Source organism: Coloeus monedula, assembly GCF_965178545.1.
Source record: "Coloeus monedula genome assembly, chromosome: 22".
Taxonomy (NCBI): Eukaryota; Metazoa; Chordata; class Aves; order Passeriformes; family Corvidae; genus Coloeus; species Coloeus monedula.
Window position 1 is genome coordinate 7,734,404 of NC_138802.1, and position 17,224 is coordinate 7,751,627.

At 53.9% G+C, this 17,224-nt stretch overlaps 2 protein-coding genes and 1 long non-coding RNA gene across 5 annotated transcripts; all 3 read right to left on the reverse strand.

Moving 5' to 3' along the window:
• Nucleotides 1-311: 311 nt before the first annotated feature.
• LOC309581224 lies at nt 312-4,788 on the reverse strand. 3 transcript variants are annotated; one of them, XR_014227030.1, is made up of 5 exons: nt 4,652-4,788; nt 3,993-4,298; nt 3,300-3,443; nt 1,722-1,850; nt 312-1,474 (listed from the first exon to the last, which is right to left on the reverse strand). It is a non-coding gene; the product is annotated as an uncharacterized lncRNA (long non-coding RNA). The 3 variants fall into 3 exon arrangements; XR_014227031.1 differs by having other exon boundaries at nt 2,183-3,443; XR_014227032.1 differs by having other exon boundaries at nt 2,179-3,443.
• A 4,123-nt stretch (nt 4,789-8,911) lies between these two features.
• FBLIM1 (filamin binding LIM protein 1) lies at nt 8,912-11,817 on the reverse strand (the record flags this gene model as incomplete). The annotated part of the gene is made up of 8 exons (XM_082295645.1): nt 11,782-11,817; nt 10,805-11,022; nt 10,291-10,424; nt 10,088-10,199; nt 9,829-9,998; nt 9,558-9,736; nt 9,344-9,461; nt 8,912-9,025 (listed from the first exon to the last, which is right to left on the reverse strand). The coding sequence occupies exons 2-8, from the start codon at nt 10,995-10,997 to the stop codon at nt 8,912-8,914; spliced, it is 1,020 nt and encodes a 339-aa protein (XP_082151771.1). The 5' UTR covers nt 10,998-11,022; nt 11,782-11,817.
• Nucleotides 11,818-13,994: 2,177 nt separating this feature from the next.
• TMEM82 (transmembrane protein 82) lies at nt 13,995-17,218 on the reverse strand. The gene is made up of 6 exons (XM_082295655.1): nt 16,953-17,218; nt 16,797-16,869; nt 16,407-16,581; nt 15,255-15,663; nt 14,495-14,682; nt 13,995-14,382 (listed from the first exon to the last, which is right to left on the reverse strand). The coding sequence occupies exons 1-6, from the start codon at nt 17,029-17,031 to the stop codon at nt 14,317-14,319; spliced, it is 990 nt and encodes a 329-aa protein (XP_082151781.1). The 5' UTR covers nt 17,032-17,218; the 3' UTR covers nt 13,995-14,316.
• Nucleotides 17,219-17,224: the final 6 nt, after the last annotated feature.

The window sequence follows — 17,224 nt, forward strand, 5'->3', positions numbered from 1 at the left end:
TGGCCAAAAAAAAGGATAAAGTCGTAGCTGTGCTAGAAATCCCTGCAGCAACCAGTCAGTGAAATCATTTCTCCTAAGAGGCTTCTCCAGGGCCTGGTCAGCCAGTGGCATCCATGGAATCTCGATGCTGATATCCTCATTAAGGGTGGCTAACGACCACCAGCACTCCCTGTGCACTAATGACTGCGGGAAGCTGTGCCTCCAAGTCATGTGTGACCTGGGAGAGACCAGCACCAGGTGCTTTTTATTACCTTTGCAACACAACAAAAGAAATGACACCCAGTAAAGAAGCGTTTTCCTTATTCCTGGCGAGCGAGCAGGACTTTGAGAAATGGAGTAATAAACCAGCTGCATCTCGCGGGAGAAAGTTCAGACAAAAAACTATAACTCAAGGGGACCCTGATCTTCATCAACACAATTTAAGATGTTCAACACTCCCTCCAACCTCCACTGCCTTTGCCAGAGCAAAATTAGGAGGAATAGAATATCTCACGTAGGTCTGTAGGCTTGGAGGGAAAGGGGCCCCACAGTTTTGCTCCCTGGAGGCACCCGCTCTCCCCACCCCTTTTGTGTGTATTTTTTTTAATGTGCCACACATCAGCACAATGCTGACAAGGGCTTTGTATGTTTTCTGCCTATGCAGCAGTTCAAGACACACAACTCTGGATTTTTTGAAAGGGAAAGGGGGAGGGAGCTGCCCTTTGCCGTACTGTTTAATTGCACTGCCTGCTCTTCTGCATGACCACAGGGAAGGGAAAAAGCACCGAGGTTTAAAAACACAACCATTTTTAGTAGCCAAAAGGGTCAAACTCAGTCTTCTCACAAGATACAGTGGAGCTCAGAGTAAAACCTACCAGAGACAAGAAAAAAATTATAAATCACCACGGGTTCTTCTCTAGAGTTGGACGTGACCCCAGAAAACAGCTCATCCATCCTCACTTGCTGCTGTTACAATCTCCACATTTGCACACCTGCCAATGCAGATTCCAGCACTGAAAAAAAAGGAGGGAAAGGTCTGGAAAGCTGGACTGTCGGTTTTTCCACCTGCCAGGAACAGCTCAATGAAGCCCGGCTGGCTGAGCTCCAAGGAGCAGCGAGCAGAGCGCATTACCAGCCTTCTGGAGTTCCCATCTCACACGCACATGCGTGATACGGACAGCGCTGGCAAACAGCTTCCTTCAAAAATAAGGATGACTAATCCACAGCAGCGCCGCTTTATTTATTTATTTTAAAGGCCACAAGGCAGAGCTTTTTCCAGAAGCATCAGCCTTTGTGAACCAGCAAGCAGTGGGAAGGGGAAACCCTGGGACCCACTCATGCTCTGCAGACAGAAGTAACCACAGGAACACTGCAGGTTTGTGTGGCCCATGTGTGACACATGCAGACATGGCTGGAGCCTTGTCCCTCATGCTCCTGGCAAGGCCAGATCCCACTGCCTGGGTGACTCCTGGATCCCTGCGTGGTTTGTAGGGATCTGCTGTGGAGGGGAGTTACATAAACAATACATTGTTTCCCTTGGAAATAAAAACCAAACCAAACCAACAAGACCAAAAAAAAAAAAAAAAAAGAAAAGGCAAACACCCCCCCCCCAAAAAAAACCACAGAGGAAAAAAAAAAATAAGGCATGAAACAGCTTTAACCCATAACGGCAGCATCCCCCTGCGTGAGGGGATGTGCTGGAAAAAAACAGGGTACAGGGATTTGGGATCAAAGCAGAGCACCTGAATCACTCGGTGGGCCCAGTCCCCCCAGCAAGGTCACTCTGGCTCGCAGGGACACACATTAGTGCTCCAGTGCAAAGCTGTGGTGGAACTACAGTGAAGGCAGCACTGCAGGAGGTCATTTGGGGACTGCAAAAAGGGAATGGATTAAAAAAAAAAAAAATTTAAAAATCCATAAGCAGATGTTTACTGACATGCAGCAAATCCACAGCTCAGCTCTGGAAAGCTGCATGGTTGGAGGGAGAACAGCCCAGTTCCCAGGACGCAGAAAATACTCTGCATCTACAGATTCAGGTTACAGCTTTTAGCCAGACCCACACCCCACCCCAGCCCAGCCCAGCCCCCCACCATCCCCCACCAAAAAAACCCAAACCAAATTTGTCATCTTTTTAAGCACTCAGAAATGGAGGTTTGCCACCGAGGTGATTTTGGGTGGTGGCACCATTTAAATACTTACCCACCTCACAGCCAAGGGCTGCGCAATCTGAAATTTGTGAGTGTTTGCAAATGGTTTGGAAAGCTTTCCAAGGAAGGTGCTGTACGATTGTAAATCCTTCCCGTTATTAATAAAAGGGAGCTATTGTTCCAGCTCTAATCAAGCCTTGTCTCCAGCTGGGCAATTTTAAAACGCAATTCAAAACACACACAGGAAAAAAATAAAAGATCATGAGGAAGCTTCAGAAAAGAAAAAAAAAAAAAACAGTGAAGGAGAAAGGGGAGGGGGGAAGGAAAATAAAAAATAATACTCCTGCTATTTAAAATGAATTCCGAGCAGGAGCATGCTGGGGCAGGGGGGGAATCCCCCCTCCCAGTGCCTGGGAAAGGTCACTTATGCCATCGGTGCCATGGCCACGCCGGAGCAGGGCTGCGGCGCTGCCAGCCCTGCCTCATCCATCTCCATCAGCGACAGCTCTGCTTTCCATTTATTTAGAAAAAAAAAAATAAAAAAAAAACCCCAAAACCCACCAAGTTGCAAACACCTCCCAGCGCTCTGTTTTCAAGGCTGGGCGAATGGAGCAAGGGGGAGAGGCTTGGAATGAGGCTCCCAGCCAGGGAGAGGTGGTGCATCCTCCGCATCCTCCTCCTCCTGCCCGGCGCTGCGGCAAAGGCGCCGCAGTGGGGGCTCTCCGCCCCCGTGGAAACTTCTGGAATAAGCAGCCAAGCTGGAGAGAGAAACCTTTATAGCCGCAGAGGGGAGAGGAAAAAAAAAACCCTTGTAATAAAAGGGAGAGGATTGCACAAGGCCGGGGAAAAACAGAGATCTCTGTAAAAGTGAAGCCCCCCGAGCGGCTCTGGCAGCCCCGGGTCGGGGGGTGGTGCAGCCGCCTCGGCTGGAAACAAAACGCTCCAACACAGCACATGAAAAAAAAAAAAAAAGAAAAAAAAAAAAAAGAGAGAGAAAAAAAAAAGAAAGAAAAAAAATGGTGGTGTTTGGAGCGCGAGATGGTGGGATAAAGGAGCTGATCCCTCCTCCTGGATCTACAGCAAAGCCGGCCATAGCAGTTCCATTTATCCTCTTTTCTTGTGCAATGAGTTGTCTGATCCGGACTATTCGGTTGCGTTTGCAGCTTCACTTACTGCGGTTTGGTTTTGTTGTGCTTCTTTTCCTTTTTGTTTCTTTTTCACTGTTTGTTTTGTTTTTGTTTTTTCTGGGTGTCTTTTTTTTCCTCTTTTTCATTAAAAAATAATCCTTCCCAAATCTCCCAAGGAAAATCTACATCTCTGTGGAACAAATAAAAACATTCAGGCACAAACTTCCATCATGGACTGTGAAAAAAGAGATGGGTTGGTTTTTGTTATTCTTCTTCTTTTATTTTTGGTGGCATTTTTTCTCCTGCTTTTAGGATACATTGTAGTAGGAAACCAATGGAGGAAAACAAAGGTAATACATGTATATAAAATCGAAGATATATACGGACCAAAGTTACAGTGATTATATATAATTAAATTATAGTTTTTAAGTGTGTGGGCTTATTTTATATTCTAAGTAATCCCTGGGAAAAGGGCATATCTATAAAAATATGAACTTTATAGCAGTATTTATACATTTGTATTTTTATATATGTAAGTATTTCTGTATCTGCTGAAATAAAAGAGCATCTGTATAGGCCTAAATCTGCAATTCTATGGGAAAAAACCCAGTATTTTAGGGACGTAGCTTTTAAGAAATGAGGCAATGTTATAGCCTGTAACAACACCGTGATGCAGAAAAAAAGGGTAATGCAACATTAAAAAAAAATATTTAAAACAACAAAAAAAAAAGCGTGGTACCTTGGCTGCAGCCTCCAACAACGAGCGTGTGGATGTTACGGGATTTGGGGTTTTTTTTAAATGGTATTACCACGTCTGATCACACCAATATATTATTTTAATTAAGCGAATGGCGGGCAAACTGTTGTGGGGAGCAGGCGAGCAGCGATGGCTTCTTCCCACACCACTCCGGCTCCGATGATAAATCAATCCTCGGGCGTTTGGGACTTTTTTTTTCTCGGTGGTTTGGGTTTTTTTTTTTTTCCCCTAAGCACTTTTGGGGATTTTCCATGCCGTGAAGAGAGCGGGAGATGGCGGCTTCAACCCCTGCAAAGGACAAAAGCGGTGGAAAAGCAGAGAATTAGGCATAAAACTACCCACCTTGGGGGTGCGTGTGGTGATGATGAAGGGGAGGGTGAGTGGCGTGTGGAAAGCGCAATTCTGGGCCAAAAACCTTTGGCTGTGAGGGATAAAATAACATTTTAAGGGTAACACTGCGGGACCGGGGGGGAGTAGGGGTGAGGCAGCGGTGGCCTGAGGTGAGGGGAGAAAACCGGGGGCTCTGCCGTGGCTGAATGAAAATGCGCCATTTCTGGCCATTTTCACATCCTTTTTCACAGGAGGCGAGGAGAAAAGGGCAGGAGGGATGGGGAAGAAGAAGAAGGTCAGGTTTCACCCACAACTCTTTCGCCGCCCGCCCGAAGGGGATTCACACAGGATCAGAGCCCCTCCGCCGTGCCCGTGCCGCTCCGACCCCGCCGCCGCTCCTCGCCCGTCGTTCCCCCCGCTCTCCGCCCGCCGCCATTTTGTCGCCTCAGTGCCGCTCCTGCGGCCCCGCCGGGCGGCCATTTTGTGAAGCGAGCGCGGGGGGGCAGCGCCTGAGGGGCAGCCCCGGCCGGCGCCGCCTTTTGTCAGCCCAAACCCTCCTTTTCCTCCTCGTTTTTTCTTTTTTCTTCAGGGATTTCTCTTTTTCCTCACGAAAGACTTTGTCCTTAACTCCCCGTCTAGAGCCCGATAGCTTCAGGAAAAAAAAAAAAAAAAAAATAAAATCCATACTCAGACGAAGCAATCCAATAAATGAGATTAAAGCATATTCCCCAGTTTGGCTGTGAGGAAAAGTTTAGCCGCACTGAGAATTAAGGGATATATTATTACATTATATATATTTATTCCTCGTCCTTCTCCACTTCTTTACACCAGTGATAAATCCCTGAGGTCAATAATCCACCTTGACAAAGGGGATAACCTCTTCGAAAAATATCCATGTTTTTATTTTAATAAAACACCTCACTCACACTGCTCTAGTGGACGTTCCAGCAAAATAAAGATATAACTTGAAGCACTCAAAGCCAAGTATGGGTGAAAATCGGTAATTTTCAGGAAACAGGGCTGCAGGATGCTGTAATCACTGATACAATGAAGGAAATCTGGGACATGAAATAGCAAAACGCTGCTTGCAGGCATGTGCTATGCATCTGTTTTCAGAAATAGGGTGGGTTGGGCTTTTTATCCTTTATTTTATAAAGAAGCCAGTGTAGCACTCGCAGCCTGGTAACGCGCTTGCGCACTCACCTCATCTCTTTCCCCTCCTGCTATCAAAACCAATGTGTTTTAAAACTACAGTGTGGCAGTGGGTGGTTCCATTTTGCCAGGAAAATTGGGGAAAAAGGAGAATATTAGCATACAATTATATATATATATATTTTAAATATATATAGAGAGATATTTATGTATATGTATATATCCCACCTGTGCTGCATGAGCTGGAGAAATCCAGACTTGGGCTGTTCCTGCTATAATCCCTGCTGGTTTTTGTCTCTCCCAGAATCAGCAGGATCAGACTGCTTTCCATTTAAGAAATATAATTTTTTTAGGCTGTGTCAAAGACAGGAAAGTGCAGAAAATAAGTCTGAATGCTCTATGGGGAAGAACAACGCTGCAGGGAGCCGGCTGGGATGTGGCTGCCATTAACCTGGGCTCCAAAGGAAACACCCAGTTTTCTTGCAGCTCTTTCTATCTTATTTGAGGAAAAACCAACACCAGCACCCAACCCTGTTCCCAGCACCTTTTCCAGCCCCTCTATCATCCCACTTTCCTTGTGCCACACTATAAATCTTCCATTTTCCAAAGAAACCTGCAAAAAGGGTTGGGTTTTTTTAATGAAACAACACTTAAACCACTAATTTAAAACCACTACAGCTGTGTCTGGCAGCTCCTTCTTCAATTCAAAACCTCTTTCTAAAAAATCGGGCAGTCCTTTGAGTTGTAAAAAGATAACCTTTGGGGTTTTTTTATGGGATGCACCATTGTATTCCTGGGAGCAAGTTGGCCTCACAGCAGAGCAAGATATCAGATGCCTTCGCTGGGAAAGCCCGAGGAAATTTTATCCGCGGGCCGCACCCAGCCTGAAGTGAGGAAATATTTGCATTTGCTGCTCCTTGGAAGGCAGCCAGGTCCTTCCCGCTCTCCTCGGCCTGCCAACAGGGATTGCAAGAGCTGACGGGGCTATTGCAGCAGCCAAGGGAAGGGCCAGAGCAGTTCAGAGCGCTGGGATCCTCGCTGCCCTTTGGCACTGCTACAGGGACAAGAGGAGGGACATCGAGTGGGTTTTACACCTGGGTGGTCCCGGTGGGGACTCCACCAAGCTTTGGAGCCCCAAAATGTTATTTTTCCAGGCAGGATATGTGGTTGGTTTATTTTTGCAGACCTGGGTGCTTGCAGAAGAACTTGTGACGGGGTGAGAAGCCCAAGGACAGGCTGAGCCATTGCAGCCAATCTGCGTTTGCTCGGCAGTGGGACAGGATCCAGCTCCTGCAGTCTCACCCCTGCAGGATCTCCTGCATGCAGCTCAGAATTCCTCGAGCTCCTCCCGAGGGAGGCTTTTCAGGCAAAGCAGTGATCCCCGCACCTCAGCTCATAGTGCTTTTCCCTTTATCTGGGAAGAAGATGGCTTAAATCAGCCTTTTACGTGTGTCCATGTATCCCTGTCCCTTGTCACCCTCCACTCCTGAAAAATCACGCCAAATCTGGCCACGTCACATCCCTTCACCATGCTGCCAAACTCTCCAGCAGTGCCTTGCCTTTCTCCCTGCTTTCCAGGACCTTCTCCAAGGCTGCCTGTAAATAAAAGCATTTCCCTGCCTACCTCCAGCCAAAAATTCCGCAGTCCCAGTGCCAACAGCCCATCCTGGAAGGCTCCAAGGGGGAAATACCCAACTCCTTCCCACCATTCCTCTGCGGAAGGGTAGCGCAGTTTGCAATAACACATCCAAAACACCACTCAGCGTTGCACTTCCATCCTCCCCAAAAACCTTGCGTGGAAAAATATCCATATTACAAAAAGCAAGCAGCCCTTGCCCTCTGGACCTTCTTTTTCCTGCTCCCTTTGGCCACTGCCACATCTTTTTACTTTTTTAGCATCATTTTGATGCCTTTTTACTTTTTAAGCATCATTTTGATGCCAGATTTTCCTCACAGTGCAAGAAGCTTTGGAAAGTGAGAGCTGACATGGAGCACAGGAATTTCCTGGCATGGGACAAGGAGTTCCCACCCAACTGGACCCAAAGCCACCAACTTACGTGACTGGGACAGACCACAACTTATTTATAAATATGTTTAAAGCAAGTTATGACCTGATTGATGGCCCGGAGATGCTCGTTAACGAACGCTGAGTAATAAGCTTTGTAGACGGGGAAGAGTCATCAGGAAATAGTTATTGATGTGATTAATTAACCAACATTAACCCCTTCACTCATAAAGATGGCACACGCTGGAGAGATGTTGTATGTGACCCAGGAGCTGCTGGTCTGGTGGTTGTTTTCTTTACTTACAGCTCCCATTTTCCATCAGGAAAGCATTAAACATCATCTCACATGCTCTTGCTATTTTCTGCTCTTGATTTGTGGCTTTTTAAGCACTTTTGGTTAAAAAGAAAGTTAAAAAGTTTCTCTGCGTGGTTTGCAACGCCCTCGCAAACAAAACCACTAAGCACCAGCAACATCGGTTGCACAGATGTTGGGCACGCTGAGAAACGTTTCTGCTGGTTTGAGGCCTGGACTGAGAGAAGATCAAAAAGCTTCCACTGGCAGAGCGATAGAATCTTGGATAACATGCAGAAATGGGGCTGTCCATCTTTCCCCGCATCCCGGCCCTCCGGGATGCTTTTAGCTCGAGTTTTGGTGCCTGATGGAGGAATTCGTGCTCTGGCTGCCCTCTACCGGCTTCAGGACAGTCAGTCAGCAAAAAAAACCTCAAACCACACCAAAACCCCTTTTATCAACACTGCGGCACATCGCCAAATCCCAAATCCACCCTAAAAACCAACTCACCTCTCCCCCAGGTGACAGCAGCATCTGCCAAATCGCTACACTCCAAAATCAACTGTTATGGACCTGAGTGACCCGACTCTTGCCACGCCTAGAAAATCCAAAACCAGCTTTTTTTCCTTATTTTTAAACTTGGATTTGATAGGTTTGGAATGCAGGGTGGATGAAAGGAATGAGAGTTTTTAAACTTGGGGTTTTATTTGACTTTGAGTAACTAAATCAGTGCCCTCTCTCCACAGAGAGAAACACTTCAGTGAAACCCCAAGGAAGCTCAAGAAGAAAGAACCACCACCCAAGAAAACCAAACTGGCCTTGAAAAAGGAGTTTAAAAAAAGAAATACAGATTAAAACCTTCACTCCTCTGCCATTGCTGCTCTGTCAGGGCATTTTATGTTCATGATGAGCGCAGAGCTGTGCCGGGACATATCCACAATTCTCCACCCTGCCAGCCCACTGGGTCAGGGTCCTGGGGACATTTTGGTGATGAAAACCCAGTTCTGCAGTAATTTGGAGGTGCAGCAAACACCCAGGGTCAGCCACGGGGCGCATCCCAGTGGGAGCACCCCCTTTTTGGTGTCTGGCACTAGAAGAGGGAGATTGATGAGCTGCAGGGTCTCAGCAGGATGACTCGTTGCGCCAGCGGACGTGGCAGGACTTGCAGAGGAGGTGGTCGTCCAGGGGGTAGCACCCATTCTCTGTCAGCTCTGGCGACAAGGGCATCCTGCAGCTCTGAGGGCAAGAGGGGGAAAGGAAGCCACATTTTAGCGGTCCCCGTGTTGTGTTACATCCTACTTTCCCTGCAAAACCCACCAGCACTCCGAAAAAGTGACAAATTACATCAAAAGTGTGCAAAGCTGAAGCTCTCCAAACACATCATCATCATCACCACCACCCAATTTATTTATTTTCCCTCTCCCCATTACTGGTAAGATAAACTGGGGGCTAAAAAACAACCGTGGGTGCTGCCATCCCGTGTGTCCGTGCTCAGCCAAGGCTCAGTGCCACCTCCTAGGCTTTGGGGGCCCTCCCCAACCCCCGGGGCCATACCTCACAGCGGTAGCAGCTCTCGTGGAAGCTGCGTCCCAGGCACTCGATCTTGTAGGTGTCCTCGTCCTCGTGGGGGACAATGGGGCGCTCGCAGGCGCTGCACACCGCAGCGTATTTCCTGATGGGAGCAAGCGGAAGCAGCGTGAGCCTTGCCGGGTGACGGGGACAAGCCAAACCCAACTCCCAGTGTGGGAGACACTCCCCCACTGCCCACCTGTAGAAGTCGGGCACGCAGTACACGTCACCCTGCTCGTCCACAGCAAAGCTCTCGGTGCCGATGGCCCGGCTGCACGCAGCGCAGGAGAAGCAGCTGGGATGGTAGCCCTTGCCCAGGGCACGGATGATGTGCTCCGTGATCAGCCCCTGGCACTTGGCACATTTCTCCAGCGTGGCCTGGAATTCAGGGAACACATGCCATGAGACACCAGCCCATGCCCCAAGGGAAGTTCCAAGGGTGCTGGTTTTCCCTGAAGGAGGATGGGTACCTGGAAGCAGGTGTCACACATGGGGCACCCATCTCTCTGGAAGTAGCGCTGCCCGGCCAGGAGCCGGTGGCACGTGCGGCAGGTGAAGCAGTCAGGGTGGTACTGCTTCCGCATCGCCTCCACCGTCGGCTCCTGGGGCCCCAGCACTTTGTGGCAGAAGGCACAGATGTCTGCAAGAAGCAGGGAGAGTGGTTCGGAGCTGCGTGCCTCAGTTTCCCCAAGTGGGGATGAGCCTGTGCACAGCTGGGTCTCCCCTTACCTCTGGAGCTGTCCCTCTCTGGGTACCCATTTGCATCCTGCCACTGCTGCTTGCCTGCTTGCTCCTGGCAAAATGTGGGCGGCTTCAATTCAGCAGGGCAGGTGGAAGGGGCCTGGCAAGTGGGGAAAGGCAAAGCCATGTTACTTATGCCCTTGCAGGTGGGGAAACTGAGGCACTGGGGGTCTGCACCCTGTTATCCTCACCTGGAGGGTGGCAGGTGCTGCAATGTCCAGTTGCTGCAGTGCCAGACCCAGCGCCTCCGCAGACAAGGGCTGGGGCACTTCAGAGAGGGTGAGGACCGGTGGGGATGAAGGTACAGGGGCCACTGGGTGGGTTTCTGTGGCAACAGACAGATGTGGGGGGTTTAGGGGATCAATAATGTCCGGTAACACTCCATCATGATAACACCCTGTCACAATAACGCCCCAACAGCTTTGCAGCAGCGCTTGCTGACCTGCCCCAAAAGCAAACGCCATCATGGCCAGAGGGGACAAACAGCACCGATAAGCACCCGGCAATGGAGAGCAAACACAGTCCTTCCCCAGGAGCCGCCGGATCCATCCCGGGATGGGTGCAGGGATTTAGGGAATAACCCCCCCAAAAATACCCCCACATCCCCTTCTGCACGCGCATCCTTTAGCAAAGTATCCCCACAACCTCCTTGGCCCCGTCATCATCCTTCCCCACTGCTCGCAGCCCCCTATGGACACTCCTCACCTCCATTGGGCAAGGCAGGGGGTGACAGCAGGATCTGGGGGTGATGGGTGCCAGGGACCTCGGCACCATCAGGCTGTGGCTCCCGTTGGGTTTTCTCCTTGGTGGCCATGTCCCTCCGTGGTGGCATGAGGGTGATGAAAATGGACGAAGCGATTCTCTTCTCTGCTTTCCCCGGCAACATTGCTGAAGCCATGGAAGGGCTGGATCAGGGGTTAATTCTAGGAAAAATAAGAAAAAAAGAGAGTCAAACTCCCGGGCGCACTGGCAGCTCCTGCAGCCGTGTTGCCCTTCGGCATCAACCCGCCTCCCTTCTCCCGGAAAGGGAGAAGGAACCCCGTCCCACGTCACAGCAATAAATGGTCTCGTGCCTGGGAGGACACAGGGTACAGAGTTCCTGGTGAGGCAGCAGCTGGTATCTCCCATTTCCACACCTCTGTGGCCAAATCCCACCTTTTCATAAGCGTTTGAATCCCCTGTATTTCCTCTTATTGCTCCCACTCACCTGTGATTAAACTCCACATGAACAGCAGGAAATAACCCACCTTTCCTTTTGAAAAACAGAGCTGCAATAGGATTTTGCTTTGGCAACCCCTTTTTTGGAATGTTTCTACATCCCCATTCCCTCCCTCCCTAACTCCAATTCCCTGCCAGTCACTTCCAGCCCAGCACAACCCCCCTTTTATTTTCCCAGGTGGGTAAACTGAGGTGCCGTGCTGTGAATCACCATGTCCCCGACATCGACACATCCCCTGAGCAGCACCCGGCAGCACAGGCAGGATGCACCCTATCCTGAGAAACCCTGCTCAGGAAGGAAAAGGGCTGTTTATCCAACTTCCCAATGGGAAAAGCAGCTGGGGCGAAGCTTTGCCTTCCCAAATGGAATGGTTTGAAGGGGGGGAGCCCTGAGGCTTTAGTCAGGGCGCTGTGTTGGTGAAGCAGGATTCATCCCTGAGGTGAATCGGCAGCTTGAGAAATACCTGTGTGATGAGTTCCCAGTCTCATGCGGCTCCGCTCCCCCAAAATCCCACTCACGGCGGTCAGCACATCCTTTCAGGGGCAGACAGACTCCCCGAGGTGGGGGAAAAGCTTCGGGATGTTCCTGCCGGTGACTTCAGCCTCTGACTCAAGCAGGGAAGGGATTAAAGAGGAAAAAGAACCCCGAGCACTTCGCTCCCTCTTTCCCTCCCTCCCCGCCGGCAAAACCCCGGACGGGCTCCGGCGCTACCGGCCTTCGCCCAACTCCTCACCCACTGGAGCCGCCGCTTTTCCTCCTCCCCAGCAGAGCTGCGGAAAACTGGGGGGGGGGAGGGGGGGGGGGGGGGAAGAAAATAATAATCATTTTTAAAAACCAACCTAAAAAAGAAAAAAAAAATTTCTCCGGGGTTAATGAGAACCATGTGCTCATCGCATTCCTCTTTGTGCCGGGGCTGACGGCATCCCGGCGGCCCCGTGACGGCACCCCCGGGTCCCCCCCAGCCGGGGGCCACCGGGCTGGTCGAGGCTTGAGGGGTGCATTAATGGGGGTCCCCCTTCCCCATGTAGCTCCATCCTGGTTTGGGGTGGCCAAGGCCACACTGGGAGGGAACAGCCCCGGTTTCCCTAAAATCCCCTGGGATGGGAGCTCAGGTGGGATTGATGGGGATAGGGCCACTTGTGGGGTATCCCCACACCCCCCAAAAGTGGGATGGGACACAGCCCTCAAGAGCTGCACCTCAACTCTGTCCCCTGCCCCGGGGACCTGTCAGAGGGTGCCCCGAGGATGCCCAAGGAAAAAGGGATGGGATGGGGGGACACAACGCTTGGTGTCCCTTCTCCCCCCACCCCGAGTGGTGCCACTGTCCTCTTGTCCCCCACCTGGGGGGTGGGCCTTGCAGCCCCCCTGCCATCCCCTGTGTCCCACCATGCAGCCCCACAGCTCCCTGTCCCCTACCTGGGAGTGCCCTGTCTCTTATGGGGCGGTGGCCCCACTGTGTCCCCCTGCCTGGGAGTCCCCCATCCCCTCCCTGGGAGAGTCCCCAGTCCCCTCCTTGGGGGTGGCTCTTGGTCCCCTTGTCTCATCCCAGGAAGGCTCTGCAGTCCTTATCTCATCACGCGGGGGGTCCCGTGTCCCATATTGGGGTGTCCCCTCTCCCCTTCCTGGGGTGGTCCCTACCTGAGGTGGCCCCGGTCCCCTACCTGGGGGGTTCGTACCTTGCGGGCGAGGTTCCCTGCCCGGGGGGTTCGCCTGCCCGGGGGTGGCCCTGCAGCCCTTCGGGGGTGACCCTGTCCCCGTCCCCGTCCCTGTCCCCTACCTGGGGAGCCGGTGCGGGTCCCTCCGTGCGCTCCGCGGGCGCGGCGGGGGCAGCGGGAAGGCAGAGCCGCCCGGCATCACCGCCCCTTCCTCCCTCCTCCTCTTCCACCTCCCTTCCTCCTCCCCCCTGCCTGCCCCACAGCCCCGGGCGGAGGCAGAGGGGGGCACGTGTCCTTAGGGTGCCCCATGCATCCCGACTGTCCCATGCACCCCAAAGTGCTCCACGGGTGCCCCGTCTGTCCTCAGGGTGCCCCACCTACCCCGGGGTGCCCTAGGCCCCGCGGGTGCCCTTATATGCTCTGGGATTACCCCCTCCCAGGTGAGAGCCCCACACCCCCTCAGGGCACCCAGCCTCCCGGCGTGCCCCATGAGCCCCCCATACACCCCTGGGGTGCCTGTGTACCCCGATACAGCCTTAATACCTCCACATACCCCCAGGATAAGCCCTATCCCCCCAATACTGCCCCAGTTACCCCCCCCATACAGCTCCATCCCCAAAATGCCCCATATTTCTTCTATGCACCCTCAGGACACCCATGTGCCCCCCTAGAGCCCCAGGGTGCCCCATATACCCCTATAGAGCCCCTGGTGCCCCCAGACCCCTTCCTGCTCCCCCCCGCATTGGGGGCCCATGCCCAGGCAGCCAGAACCCCCGCTTCCCAAACTGCACCCCACCTTCACAGGGCCTGTTGCCCCCTGGCACAGCACAGCAGGCTGCAGCCAGGGGGAAACTGAGGCACAGGGGTACTTCCCAGAGGGTCACCCCACTCTGCCTCAGTTTCCCTTCCCAAGGAGGAGTTCTACCCACCTCCCTCAAAAAGCTGTACCACCACCATCCCAAGTTGCCTCTTCGGCACAACGGGACCTCAGCTTGCTCCACCCATGGATTTTGCTGGAAAAAACTTTATTTTCTGAGATTTGTAACCCCCTAGAGGCCCTGTGCTGTGACAGTGTGGCCCTGCAGCCAGCGAGGATGGGACACCCATCAGCATCCCGCAGTCCCACTGTGATCAGAGAACAAACCCCAGCAGTGCTGCAACCTTATGGGGTCCCCCCAAAAACCAGGGGCCATGTGAGTCTTTCCCCTGACCTCCTCCATCCCATGGATGCCTTCCAGGAGGCCTTTTTTCCTTAGTCCCCATGGGGGATCTGCAACGGGGGGATTCTGGGGGTGCCCGGTGAAGCCACCCTGAATTTCTGCTGTCTGGTTACACCCCGCGGCTCATCGGGACGTCTGCTCCGATCCAGATCCCGATGAACTATCCAAGCGAGGCTGATGGGCAAAATCCTGTGGGAGATGGAAAGAGAGAAGTAGAAAGGCCCCCATCGTGGCCTCGGGGCTGCCGCCAGCCCCTCACCCTCACGCAGCGTCGTGGCAGGGAGCTGTCCCCCCCTCTCACCTGCCTCCAGCAGGACTCCAGCAGGACCCCGGAGCAGAGCAGGCACCAGAGCTCCCCCAGGAACGACACGAAGACGTGCAGGATGTCGGTCCATCGGCCCACGGTGAGGAGGAGGATGAAGAGGCCGCCCATGCGCACCACCACGGTCCGGAACACCAGCCCCCTGCCCGTGCTCTGCCGGGGCTCCTCTGCGAGGACACGGCATTGGGGAGCCACCACAGGGACACGGGGACCTTCCCAGCCCCACAATGGGGACACCAAGCATTCCAGGGGTGCTATGGGGTGGCTTCACATATAGCCCATGTACCCGCTATACCTTCAGTACATCCCGTGGACCCCCTATACGGTCCCAGGGCACACCAGGTACCCCCAGGACATCCCACATACTCTCTACACACCCCCAGTACTCTCTACGAACACCCAGGATTTATATACATACACCCTCTACAGACCGCCAGGACACCCCATATATCCCCAGAATGCACCGTATACTTCCGACAGACCCCCAGGATGCCCCATATGTGCACGATACACCCCCAGCATGTACTATATATACCACCTATACAGCCTAAGGACACCCTATGTACCCCCTACATACTCCCAGTACCCCCCATCTGCCCCCTATACAGCCACAGGTGGCCTCCAGTGGCCCCACACACCCCCAGCATCCCCCACATACCCCCCATTACACCCCCAACAGACCCCACACAGCCCCACGTACCCCCCGGAGCCCCCCATAGCGGGCCAGCCCCCCACGCACCCTGCATGTAGACGACCAGCAGGGTGTAGCAGATGGTCAGCGGTGTCCAGAACCGCACGGCCTCGCTTGTGGACAGGAAGTCGCGGTTGATGAGCTCCACGGCGGCCAGGTCGGCCACGGCGAAGGTGAGGGCCAGGGCGTTGCGCAGCAGGCGCGGGATGCCGTGCCCGGCGGCCAGCAGCAGGATGCAGACGCCGCAGTAGCGCGCCCGGCTGTGCAGCTCGTACAGGGCGCAGACGTGCCGGGCCAGGCGCCGGGCGTGCAGCGCCAGCAGCCCCGCCAGCCCCGCCGCCAGCGCCAGGTTCCAGCTCCGGTGCGGAGCCCCCTCCAGCAGGAAGCTGAGGCCGCAGGACACCCCGCAGCCCAGCGAGTACTGGCACAGCAGGTAGAGCTGGCTGCTGTGGGCGCCCTGCAAAGCAGCACGGGGGTCGTGGCATCACGGAATTGGTGAGGTTGGAAAAGACCTCCAAGATCAACGAGTCCAACCCTTCCCCCAGCACTGCCGCGTTCACCACTAAACATGTCCCCAGGTGCCTCATCCAAGCACCTGTTGGACCCTTCCCAGGACGAGGCCTCCAGCACTGCTCTGGGCAGTCTGTGCCAGTGCCTGAGCGCCTTTTCCATGAAGGCTTTTTCCCAATATCCAATCTAAACCTCCCCTGGTTCAGCTTGAGGCCATTTTCTCTCATCCTGTCCCTTTTTCCCTGGGACCAGACCCCAACCCCCACTCCTGTCAGGGAGTTGTGCAGAGGCAGAAGGTCCCCCCTGAACCTCCCTTTCTCCAGGCTGAGCCCCTTTCCCAGCTCCCTCAGCTGCTTCTGGCGCTCCAGCCCCTTCCCCAGCTCTGTTCCCATCTCTGGATATGCTGCAGCCCCTAAGTGTCCTCATCACAAAGGTCCCAGAACTGGAGGTGTCCCAGCAGTGCCAGCACCAGGGACAGGCACTGCCCTGGGCCTGTGCCCATACTGGGACCAGCCAGGTGCCATCGGCCTCCTGCCCACTTGGGCACACCTGGCTCAGGTGCAAAGGGACACACGGCCCCCTCCACAGCACAGCCCCTCCATCCCCTGTGGGTGCTGAACAAATCCACAATTTCCCAGCTCCATCCACACCACACCTCACCGTGCCTCAGTTTCCCCCATGCCACCTCACCTTGCCGAGGGAGAGCACGGTGGAGATGGCACGCAGGGAGAACTCCAGCACCACCAGCGCGGCCACACGGGAGCCCACCAGGGCCAGGACACCGGTCAGCACCAGCACGTGCAGCGGCTCCAGCAGCGGCCGCTGCGACGCGATCGCCTCCTTCTCCACCTGCCTCTCCGGATTGCTGGGGACAGCAGGGGAGGAATGCTGAGCCAGGGGGGATGTCACCCAAAATGGGGTGACAGCCTTAGTGACAGCCCCCTCTGTGCTTTGCAGCAGAGGCTGCAGCCCCTGCCCTGCACCCCTGGGTGCCAAGAGCCATCCTCCAACAGCAGATCCCCAAATCAGATCCCCAAAACCAACCTCCCTCCTCCGAGGGGACAAAGGACTGGTGCTTACTTCACGCACTGGATGTAGAGATAAACCTTCAGGAGGCTGCAGAGCACCGAGACGGCACAGGCACCCACCAGCCCTGTGGGGAAAGGCAGTAGTGGGTCACTGGTGTTCCCTGGGCTGTCCCCAGGCTGTCCCCGGGCCACCATCGGGGGATCTCACCTTGCAGGAGTGCATCCAGCAGTGCCCAGCCCCACGCCAGTCCGGGCAACGCCGGGAGCCAGGACCCCAGGGAAAACATTTTCAATGGAGAGAAGCCACAGCGTAGCCAGGCCCCGGCTCCAAGGTCCGCGGGGCGGAGGCGGGGAGTGCCCCCCCCCCCCCCGGCTAGTAAATCATTATTGCGGCAAGCCAGGGCAGCTGGAGCCCCGGCCGGAGGAGATGAGCTCCAGCTGCCCCGTGGAGGTGAAAATTAGGACGAGAAGAGGGATGAG